This window comes from Lampetra fluviatilis, chromosome 32, assembly GCF_964198595.1.
Source record: "Lampetra fluviatilis chromosome 32, kcLamFluv1.1, whole genome shotgun sequence".
NCBI classification, from domain to species: domain Eukaryota; kingdom Metazoa; phylum Chordata; class Hyperoartia; order Petromyzontiformes; family Petromyzontidae; genus Lampetra; species Lampetra fluviatilis.
Genome location: NC_136306.1, coordinates 10,555,194 through 10,567,359, shown reverse-complemented (window position 1 = coordinate 10,567,359; position 12,166 = coordinate 10,555,194). Strand labels below are relative to the sequence as shown.

At 50.8% G+C, this 12,166-nt stretch overlaps 1 protein-coding gene across 1 annotated transcript; it reads right to left on the bottom strand.

The window, feature by feature from the left end:
- Nucleotides 1–4,424: 4,424 nt before the first annotated feature.
- On the bottom strand, nucleotides 4,425–11,749 carry LOC144943815 (uncharacterized). Its single transcript, XM_078871662.1, has 4 exons — nucleotides 11,664–11,749; nucleotides 8,410–8,602; nucleotides 6,418–6,741; nucleotides 4,425–4,585 (listed from the first exon to the last, which is right to left on the bottom strand). The coding sequence occupies exons 2-4, from the start codon at nucleotides 8,579–8,581 to the stop codon at nucleotides 4,425–4,427; spliced, it is 657 nt and encodes a 218-aa protein (XP_078727788.1). The 5' UTR covers nucleotides 8,582–8,602; nucleotides 11,664–11,749.
- Between the last annotated feature and the right edge of the window lie 417 nt (nucleotides 11,750–12,166).

The window sequence follows — 12,166 nt, the reverse complement described above, 5'->3', positions numbered from 1 at the left end:
CCCCCCTTCACCCACCCCACCATGAGTCACAGGAGCTGGGTTCGGTAGCACGAGTGGTGCGTAAAAATGTTCTGTCCATGGCTGCTACCAGTGGGCGCCGTGATAGCGAGATGTGAACTGCCTCGCCAGATATACAGGAGGTCGTGGGTTCGATCTCGAACGTGACGCCTGCTGCTGTATATTTGGAGTTTGCGTGTCTCTCTCTCTCCCCGTGGTCGCGTGGATTTTTCTCCGGGTCCTCCGGAGTTTCCCCATCCACATTTAGAATCAACGTCACGTGCGTTTATAGTATTTGGCTGCTATACATTTCCATGTGCTCAGGAGCCGTCCATAAATGACGTCATCAGGTGGGACAGCATGGTCTGCTGATGATGGACGCTTGTGTTGCGCCCGAAACGCCGTGATCTATTTTATTTTATACCTACGTGACTTTACCGAAAGAACCAAAGAGTATGGATAATATTGGTCTTGAAAGCCAATAGGCCGATGGATTAAACAATCTTGAGTTTATATGTAGAGACGTAACACTGAATTCAGCTTATTATAGGCTTTTACCCACAATGCTCCACAACAACACGTAATTAGTTTGTTGACGGTACAGGGCGATCCGTTTATAGATACCCAATTAATATGATTTGGAGACATTATATAGAAATACAACTTTCAATTCTAAACCTTTACACGTCTCCCACCAACCTTAGTCCTTAATACATCGTCTAAAATTTTCCTGACATAGCCATCGATTTCAAAGCATTCAATCACCTATTGAGACTAAACTAAAGAGGGTCATGCCTTGGGGCATCTATAAATGGATCGCCCTGTACAGTATTCGTAACGGTTTCTTGGTTAATATGAATTATTGTAAGTTATTGTGTCATGCGTAATTGGCAAATATTTTGTCACGCAAAATAAATAAAAATATAATTGTATCTTTGACGACTTCATTTCTTAATCATTTTGATTGTTGCTGCACACTCCAGTTCGGTGAGTATTGACGCATGATTGGTCGATGTATACGATTGTCAGGCTCACGCTAACATGCATGCGTCGAGTGAAGGTAAGGAATCAATGTAATTCGATTTCACGTTCATCATGAACAAAATAGAGAGACCGTATGGTGTCTCCTTTCATGTATTTGTCTCTCTGCATGAACAAAAATAAAAAGGATTCCTCACAAAACCCATCGGCCCCCAAGGCCTTCTGGGGGTGAACAATCTCAGCAGCGTTGATTCAGCAGAAGGGTAATCACAGGGGAGTCTACCCGCGCTGTGAGTGGACTAGTGGCCACGGGAGGTAATGACAGGGGAGTCTACCCGCGGTGTGAGTGGACTAGTGGCCACGGGAGGTAATGACAGGGGAGTCTACCCGCGGTGTGAGTGGACTAGTGGCCACGGGAGGTAATGACAGGGGAGTCTACCCGCGGTGTGAGTGGACTAGTGGCCACGGGAGGTAATGACAGGAGAGTCTACCCGCGGTGTGAGTGGACTAGTGGCCACGGGAGGTAATGACAGGGGAGTCTACCCGCGGTGTGAGTGGACTAGTGGCCACGGGAGGTAATGACAGGGGAGTCTACCCGCGCTGTGAGTGGACTAGTGGCCACGGGAGGTAATGACAGGGGAGTCAGCCTGCAGTGCGAATGGACTAGTGGCCACGGGAGGTAACGACAGGGGAGTCAGCCTGCAGTGCTAATGGACTAGTGGCCACGGGAGGTAACGACAGGGGAGTCAGCCTGCAGTACGAGTGGACTGGTGGCCACGGGAGATAATGACAGGGGAGTCAGCCTGCAGTGCAAAGGGACTAGTGGCCACGGGAGGTAACGACAGGGGAGTCAGCCTGCAGTACGAGTGGACTGGTGGCCACGGGAGATAATGACAGGGGAGTCAGCCTGCAGTGCAACGGGACTAGTGGCCACGGGAGGTAATGACAGGGGAGTCAGCCTGCAGTGCGAATGGACTAGTGGCCACGGGAGGTAATGACAGGGGAGTCAACCTGCAGTGCGAATGGACTAGTGCCCACGGGAGGTAATGACAGGGGAGTCAGCTGTGAGTACGAAGGGACTGGTGGCTACGGGAATGATCGAGAAGGGAGCGTGGTCTGGTGACGGAAGAGGGCAGTGGAGTCTGCCGATGGAGCGAGCATCCAGAGTCAGCGAGAAGGTTCGAGAATGGGGGCGTGGTCTCGGTCCGTATATAAGGGAGATGCACGGGGAGACTCGAGGCTGTTGCAGTGGGGCCTCCGCCTGTTCAAGTGAACGCGTCTTCAATAAAGAAACCATCTCAAGAAAAGTGTATCAAGTCGTCTTTACACAAGCAGCACTCTGGGACCGGCTTCGAACGTACATCATCTCATCAGCAGAGTCAGGCTTGCGCGAACCAATTCCACTGTCAGATGTTAATCTCGTCGCTTCATCTCTGCGGTTGGCATCCCCCGCTTAGCTGCCACTCCATGGCTAGTCTCGACCACCTGGCAATCGTCACAACCAAGTAACACATGTGCTGCCTGAGCCAACTCACGTCTTCTAAACAGTTAAGTTGATATTCTTGGTTCTTTCGGTAAAGTCACGTAGAAGGGAAATAATAAAATAATATAAATATAAAAAATACAAATTCTCACGACGTTTCGACTGCAACACAAGCAATCATCAGGTGTGAAATCCACAGCAATACAATTTGGACAAACTGCCACTTTTTTCAAATTTTCTTGCTGTGGATTTCACACCTGATGATGATTGCTTGTGTTGCAGTCGAAACGTCGTGAGATTTTTTATTGTTTTATATTTATATTATGTTATTATTTCCCTTCTACGTGACTTTACCGAAAGAACCACTAATATGAATCCCTGCAGTCATGAAAGCTTTACATCAAAAGTTAAGTTGATGTCTCTCGCTTGCATGTCTTCTCTGATCGGCGAGTTCTTCCTTCTGTCTCTGAGTGTCATTGAAAGCATCCACCCCTCCACGATTATGTGTGCACTATTGGAACCTCCTTTGCCAGTAGCAAAATATGATATTTGTTTTTTTTTACCCTTTAAAAAAAAGTGTCAGTTTTGTTGTCAGATAAAAGGGTAAAAAAACTATTATTTGTGCACTCTTTAACTTTTATTTTCATTCGTCAATGCTCACGTTTGCGGTAAATGTGCCGGGAGTAGGTTTAACATACACCGGTGTGAAACATTCTTCACCCAAAGCTCTGGTATAAAAGCACAGCGTCTATCCACGGTTGGACTGCTCCACCCCAGCATGAGGGCAACCTGGGCCCGAACGTATAAACAATCTGGGGGCTCCTGGCGAGTGCACAGGTACCGCCTTCCTCGTGCAGGTTGCCACCTGTCCTCGGTTCCCCACGATCGTCATCTCTTTGAGCTGTCCTTTGAAATCTGCGAGAACATTTTATAGTTTAGTTGTTTGTCAGTTGCATAACGATAATAGTAATACACTACTCGAGACGATGCAATCACGTGTAGCACTCCCCTCTACGGTATCGTGAGACATTCTCATTCCCGCTGCATGGCCCAGGATTGCTGTACCCCACTTGCGCCAGCCCTGTTTCGGGGCGCTGGATATCCTCGGCTTTGCTGGAGCCTCGGTCCAGCTTCAAGCGCCCGTGTGGCCAGCAGCGGGTCATCATTTGAAGCTGCTGATCTCGTCAAAGAGCATAAACCACCACCACGCAAACTCCGGTCATTCTCGCAGCGGCCGCTTTTGGCTAACGGTCGAACAAAGGCGGCGGTCACCGCATCGCGCGCTTTCAGGTGCGCTTCTGCGACCGTCTGGAACGCTCTTCCTTCCGATATTAGGAAGCCACTGGAGCAATGCACTTGTAAATCGAGATCGAAAAGTTATTTCTTCAGAACTGCTGTTTGTGTTTAGTTGTCCTTCCCCAGCACCTCCGACGAGCACGGTTGGCTACGTACGATGCGAAAGAGGTTCAATATACGTACAGTGTAGTTTCTTTCCTAAAGCACAGGTAGCGTGGGAGGTGCTTGTTGCCGTCGATACAAAATGAACCCTCCACTGCTCGTAGACGGCTTCGTTGAGGGGGGGGGGGGGTGCGGGGTAGCATCTTAGTCGAGTGTTTTTCACTGACTTTCAGAGGGGGGCGACTTTCGCCGATAAGACATCGTCAGTGTGAGGTCCGCCACGCGTTTGACACCATTGTTGGCTTTGACAGCAGCACGACGACGATGCTGATGATGGGGGTTGTTTTCACTCTTTGTGTATTGTCGGGCGGGGGGGGGGGGGCGTGTCAGGGGCCCCACTGAAGGCCATCAGAGGCCGCCAGTGGCCCACGGGCCTCGCAATGAAGAACACTTGCCGTAGACGCTGCCACGAATCTACGTCGCATTGCACGTTGCGCTGCGTCGTGGCGATCCTGGCGGGTGATGACGACGGACGGACGGACACCGCGCGGCCACCGTGGGGTGGTCACCAGACGCCGCCGGCCGGGGCCCGGAGGCCACGCGGGTGGCCCGGGAGGTGGAGGCCCTCGGCGGCGTAGGAGGGGTCCTGGGCCCCCAGTCGCTCCGCCTCCATCGCCCGCGCCTCCACGGTCCCACGCAGGCCCCGAGTCTCATTGTGGGCCATCACTGCAGTGGCAGCAGCAGTGGCAGCAGCAGCAGCAACAACAGCAGCAGCAGTAGCAGCAGCAGCAACAACAACAGCAGCAGTAGCAGCAGCAGCAGCAACAACAGCAGCAGCGGCACAGGTAGAAGTTGTTCTCAAGATGAACTGGGAACTTCATCCATCTTTCATAAGCTATGGTATAAATAAGTCTACTGCTGCAGTGTTATTCAAAACAGCAAAACAGCTACTGGCAGCTTTGGCAAGAACGCGCCACGCTATATAAAACACACACACACCGGGCTTGCTAAAGTGTACAGATTGATTGCAGATCACGTACTCATGTCTAATTTGGAGCACAAGTTAGTAAAAAAAATATCACGTTTCTTTTCGCGATAACGATTTTTTTCTTTTATTTAGCAGAACTAAGAGGCAATCTAAATTGCACAGAACCTGGGATGTGTGGCCACCATGCATAACAGGTGTTACAGGCTGCGGTGGGGTGCTGACTACGGCGTGGACTACAGAGAGGAAGTGTTGTTGTACTGTACGTCTATGTTTCCAGCTTCTGTAACGTCTCTCTCTGGGTGGCACTAGCAACATCATACGTGCTTTGTTGGACGGAGTGCATCACAGGAGTGTGCTTCAAGATTGAAGACGTGTCCTGTGCATTATTGAGATGGGTGAGCAGTGGCAGAGCCAGGCATTAAGAAAACCCAAGCAATACCATCGGGTCCCAAATAGCCAATGGGACCACAGATTCGTGATAAAATAGCAGTATACGCAATCATACCGAGATCCTTATGAAAACAATAAAACAAAATAGTATAACTCTAATGACACAATTAAACTCATCGTAACGAGTATGACATTCATTGTTTCATACAGCTATTATAATTGAGCTATGTAGCTTGGGCATCACGAATGGTGTGTACTTATTTGATGAGGCCAAAATATGTTAGTGGGAGGCATGCAGAGGCTTTGAACACGCACAACGCTGTTTTATTCCACAACGAATCTCTGTTATTTTACTGGGGTTATCTATAGATGACGCATCAAACATCCTGCATAACGAGGAGCAAACTTAACACTCGAACACAGTGGTCTTACAATCAAAAGGACATCATAGGCGACGTTCCGGGCAATGGGCCTTCTTCATGGCACGTTTATGTACTGTACATACATCGTCAATAGCACATTTGTGTGCCACGAAGAAGGGCCATCGGCCGCAACGTAGCCTTTTTCTATTCTTCTTTTAAGGCCACGGTGTTATTTGACGAGTGTGTTTTGAGTTTGTTGTTAATTGTGATTGTGCACCACTGCCAACGCAGCAGTAAAATAAGCAGCAGAAGAAGCAGCAGCAGAAGAAGCAGCATGAAAAGAAGCAGTTGCAACAGTAGAAGCAGCAGCAGCAGAAGAAGAAGCAGCAGCAGAAGCAGCAACATCAGCAGAATCAGCAGCAGCAGAAGCAGCAGCAGCAGAAGCAGCAGCAGCAGAAGCAGCAGCAGCAGAAGAAGCAGCAGAAGCAGCAGCAGAAGCAGCAGAAGCAGCAGCAGCAGAAGCAGCAGCAGCAGAAGCAGCAGCAGCAGAAGCAGCAGCAGCAGAAGCAGCAGCAGCAGAAGCAGCAACATCAGCAGAAGCAGCAGCAGCAGAAGCAGCAGCAGAAGCAGCAGAAGCAGCAGCAGCAGAAGCAGCAGAATCAGCAGAAGCAGCAGCAGAGCAGCAGCAGCAGCAGAAGCAGAAGCAGCAGCAGAAGCAGAAGCAGCAGCAGCGGCGTCACCAAACAACCCGCAGTAGGCGTGTGGCGGCAGCGAGAGACTAGCGGCGGATGGGTTGGAGTCAGCGGCTCCCTCCTTACCGGCCCAGTAGAGGGCACACGCAGCCACGCCGAGGCTCAGCAGAGACACGAGGAGCAGCAGGTAGAGGAGAAGTCTGACGCTGCAGGGGCAGCACGAGGCTGGGCGCTGGACGGAGCTGGAGTCCTCGAGGCAATGCGGTGGTTGCGACGGCGGTGGCGGCGTGAGTGGTGGAATCGCCAGATCCTTCCACGCCGGTTCCCAATCGTCCTCGTCGTTGAAGAGGGGGGCAGCAGCCGTCCACTGCGCGGAGCCCCCCATTCTGGGCGGAGGTTTCGCCGTGGAGGAGTCGGTGGCGACGGTGGCATCGGCGTTGCTGTTCCCGCCTGCAGTGCAAGCGATGACAGCACGACGCGAGAGGATGCCTCGGTCGTCAATTTACCCACATTTGAGATGGGGTTTGGCTCGGTGGGAATGCAGTTGCCGGAATAAGAAATTTAGCACCGTGGGTTTTTTTTTGTTTTGACGAACTCAGGTCAAACGTTCAGTCCGTCTCGTCTCTCAACGTCTGGTGCTGGTTAAGTGTCATAATGATGATCGAATATAACATCGATATTATCGTGTGTAAAGATGCGTTGCTGTTCGGTAGTTACCCCCAAGAAACCCTGGTCGCATTGATCACAGGCTTGGCAGAAAAAAATAATAACTTGCCGATAAAAACCAGCGCTAAATGTGTAGGGTTATTTGGCTAAGGCGATGACTCCGCATGCCATGTAGGTCTCGCATTGCCCATGTTGCCATTAGCTGCCTCGCCGTGCATCTTGGATGGGTAATTAGTTTACTACTCCAGCCCAACCGGTGTGCTGGAGATGAAATCCACAACATTTACAATTGCCTCTCCAACACCACCGGGGGGCTGAAGTAGTAAACTAAGTGGCGCATTTTGTTTACGTGACAATCCTTACTGGCTCTGTCGGGTGGTGGAGGGTCACGACACATTTATACTTACGCGATCTAGTAAAAAAAAACTTTATTAAGAATACAATTGGTCGCGAAAGCCTACGCGTTAAACACCACTCTGCATGTTCTTTGGTTATTTCGGTAAAGTCACGTGGATGAAAAATAAAATAAAACTACGACGTTTCGATCGCAACACAAGCGGTCGCCTGATGACGCCCGCTTGTGTTGCGATCGAAACGTGGTGAGTTTTTGGTTTTCATTAAAAAAAAATTCTATCTACGTGACGTTACCGAAGGAAGCAAGGAATATGAATTCTTGCAGTCACGAAAGTTTTAAGTCAAAATTCAACCACTCTCCATATCTGCGGAACTGACCACGTCTGAGAATGCAGGCCAGTGATGGTGCTGGCCCGCCGAGAGCTCGAAGCAGAAACGCTTCGTGTGGCTCCCTCTTCCCATTCATAACATCCTTGTGAGATGACAAATACCGGGAATGCCGCGGTGACGAGATGTTAACCACCTCACCTGGTATACAGGAGGTCGCGGGCTCGATCCTGACCCTGATGAGATGTTAACTACCTCGCCTGCTATACAGGAGGTCGTGGGTTCGATCCTGACCCTGATGAGATGTTAACCACCTCGCCTGGTATACAGGAGGTCGTGGGTTCGATCCTGACCCTGATGAGATGTTAACTACCTCGCCTGGTATACAGGAGGTCGTGGGTTCGATCCTGACCCTGATGAGATGTTAACTACCTCGCCTGCTATACAGGAGGTCGTGGGTTCGATCCTGACCCTGATGAGATGTTAACTACCTCGCCTGGTATACAGGAGGTCGTGGGTTCGATCCTGACCCTGATGAGATGTTAACTACCTTGCCTGGTATACAGGAGGTCGTGGGTTCGATCCTGACCCTGATGAGATGTTAACTACCTCGCCTGGTATACAGGAGGTCGCGGGCTCGATCCTGACCCTGATGAGATGTTAACTACCTCGCCTGGTATACAGGAGCTCGTGGGTTCGACCCTGACCCTGACGCCTGCTGTGTTTGTGGACTTTGCGGTGTCTTTGTCGCCGTGGATGTCACGTGCTCACGCGCGCGTGCCGCCCTGGCTCGCTGTAGGAAGAACGAGGGCGTGCGGTACAGGTCACTGATGGACTCCACGGCGCGCAGCACGGCGCCCCCGCCCGAGCCGCCCTTGCCGGGAGCCGACGACGCCCACGGCGGCGGCTGCTGCTGCCCCGCCACCGGGCTGCCCCCCGCCATGCCCGACCTCCCTCTCCTGCCCTGCGTGTGCGCGCGTAAACGTGCGGGGGGAGCGGTGGCGCAGCGGTTAGCGCGATACTCGTGGGTACGAACCCGGGTCACACCAGCATCATGCAGTATTTGGACATTACTCAATACAGATCAATAATCCTTGATACAACATATTTTGTAAGAGTTAATTATATGTATAACTCCAAGATAGGTTATAAAATGACGTTTCTGGTAGTTGCCCTTCTGCTGCTTTCAAGGAGGGGCATTGCTCGAAACGTCGCCTGTTTGTTTTCCTCTTGAGGTCAGTGCCATTGATGAATGCGTTAAGGTTTAGTTGTTTGTGTCACTGTTGCCAAGGCGGTAACACAAAAACCAACACAACAAAAGAATTAAGAAATGAGGTATGGGTCTAAAATAAAGAAAACACGCAACACTCGTCGCTCAAGCAATGAGTCAAGTTGTCCATTGGGAACCCGAGAAGAAATATCGTTGCCCCCGTACGAAGAGAAACCCCATCTCCCTGAGCTGCCATTTGCTCTCGGGACCCTCAACAGAGCACAGGAATGTTGAGGCACCGTCTCTGCCTGCGACTGATGGCACACTACAGCTGGGCGGTCTCTGTTTATGGCATTGAGGATGAGGCTCTGACTGCAGTGCTCACAGCAACATGGGCAGCGGGGTTAGAGGTGGTGGTGGGGGTCTGGATTAACGTATCCTCCGGAATATAAGTGTCTCGGGAAAATAAAACACAAACCCCAAAACTTGTGAGCGGTTGTCAGTAAAGTTATACGAATCTCCATGGTTTCACGTGCGCGCCGACCGGATGAGAAATTATAATATGAGCCCCCAAGATTTGCTTGAAAATATAAGGAGGCGGGGGGGGGGCTGCATTGTATAATCCAGAGAATACGATATTAAACCAAGAGGGCACGAGCAGATGGAGGTTGTGTCTATGATTGCAGGCCACGTGCTCACGAAGGCCCACGAACCCGTTCACACCAAGATGCCGCGTCTCCCTGAATATCTGTCGGTGAACGTTAGGATGCTTCATCAGAATGAACTTAGCCCTGGCATTGATGGCCGCTAACAGTCACTGAAATGTAAAACCAAAAAGATCGATTGCTGAATTGAACCACATACCTGAATTGACACTACATTTCCGAATCGCCAGGCGAGTGCTATAATGGCAATTGCATTGTGGTTAGGGAACTGCACTGCGGACCGCAATCACCAGTGTCGTATTCCTTGTTATTAACGGTAAACATAGTTTCATTTCTCACTCGACAACGTCTGGAACATTGCTAGGCTGGATGCAGTATGCCAATGTAATTCCTGGAACAGCGTTCCAGACCGTTCAGGCTGAAATGAAGCACTGGTCGTAACCGTACCTGGCGTGGGTCTTTCCAAGGTCAGCTGAGCCTAAATAGAAAGCCTGGGACCTTGCGGTAAATATCACTCTTTGGGGAGCCAAGTGGGGCTCGTGTGAATCTGACCACACCATCCAGCCTGAAAAGAAACTCAATATCAGCAATTGCCGTAACAGTCTTGGGCGTAAATGTTTATGAGTGAAGCGTAATTTGGGTTGTATTGTTTTTAAGATAAATACATCTTATTTAATCTTCTTGGGTGGAGCGGTGGCCGAATTGTTTAGCGCACTGCGCTGCAAGCCCAGCAACTTGAGAGGTTGAGTCCGGACCATGGCTAATATCAGCAGCGAGCGATATCTGAACCGGTCTTGGTAACCTCCCAGTTCAACTCGCACTGACCAGGGTGGTGAAGTATGGTTAAAGTACCCCCATCACTACTATTACTACTTTTTTATTTTACCAGGCAAGGCCCACTGAGCTGAATAGCAATTTCTCAGAAGCGGCCTGGCTATCACAAACGATAGCTCAACTAATTGGCTTTTTATGTGGACATGTATAGCAGCGAAATACTCGAAGTGCACGTTTCTAAATGTGGAGGAAAAAACCGCAAGTCCCCGAAAGTCCACGCGACCACGGGGTGAATATGCAAACTCCAAATATACAACAGGCAGGGTACGGATCGAACCAACGACCTCCTGCATACCAGGCGAGGTAGTTAACATCTTGCCACCGTGACAGGGCATGGGGACTCCTTCATGAGGCAGTGGTTTGGCAAAGGCATATAACCAAATACTGCAAATACAAATCTATCTATCTGCCTGAGTGCCAGGTCTTTGGCTCGTACTCCCTCCATCCCTATCCCTTCTCGAGCTTGTCCTTGTCACTGTAGCCTCGCACCCCCAAATAAATTGTAAAGTTTATCACCTAATTTTAGCACTGCGGCTACGTCAAATACAAAGTGTTGTTATTCGCTGTACTACTGAACCTACTAAGAACACAAACATATTAATAATCATTACAATGCACTTCATTTGTTAACATAAAAAATAATTTAATTAATTTCATTTAATCAAAATTTTACTATTAGATGAAGACTTCCCCATGCTAAGTCAGTTGTGGTTTGTTTACCACACTTCACCGTGCTGGACAGTGCAGGCTGGTGAATGGGGTGCCCCGGAACGGTTCAAATATGACTCACTCTTCACTCTTGTGTTGGTCTTGGCCAGGAATCAAATTCAGGCCACCAGGTTCATCCATCCTGGGTCCCCCACTTCGCCACCTCCCAGCGACCAGCGTGGTGAAGTATGGACACGGATCGGGCAGGCTTTAATCCAGCAGTGGATTAGGAAGGGACCAAAACAAATACAAAGATCCCATGTTTAGCCTGTAACAGACTGTTATGGGAAGCGCTGTTAACGACCACCTATGAAGGTCGGCACGGCACATGAGGGGATGGGTGGCCAGCACCACGCCCGACCGCCTTTGTCTCCCCAGTGGCGATGTCTATACACCGCACCAGGTACCTTATTTGAGGCTGGGTTGACCTAGGGGAGTCCCAGGACCGGTTAAGAAAATCGTCACTGGTGTTGGCCGTGAGCGGTAATCGAACTCGGGTCGCCGGGTTCGGAGTGCAGCGCGCTGACCGCTAAACGACCGCTCCCCACATTAAAGGACCACACACACACACGCAGTCCAACCAGTGTGTGTGTGTCTGTACATCTCACCTGGCTTGCAGAGCACAGCGAGCTAGAGGCTGCAGTCCGCGTCTCCCATCTGGCGACCGCGCGTCTTTATCCTCCGTGCCCTCCCGGGACCCCCTCTTTCCACACGCGCAGACAGACACACACAGACACACACTTATATATCTCGCTCCGCAACCACACGCAGCACACCCCCCCCAAGTGTCCCGTTACCGCCTTCCCAAGGCGGGCGGGCGGATTTTTGTGACGGGCGCGCGCCGCCCGCGTGGCGCGCGTCGCCCACGTGGCGCGCGCCTCTGGACTTGCGAGTTTGGTGTTCTCAAGACGCGTGCGTGCGCGCGAGCGACCCAGGGTTCAGAGGTCGCCTATTGTTGTCGCCGATTTGGCTCCGCCCACCCATTGTCTTCCAAATCGCGGTTCGGATTGACGGCGGTCGAATGTCATCCAGTCGGAGGAGGGAAAGGTAACGCGCGGTACTGTGAAACCCGCGTTCCGTTCCTGGTCACGGATAACATCAGTGGCAATGT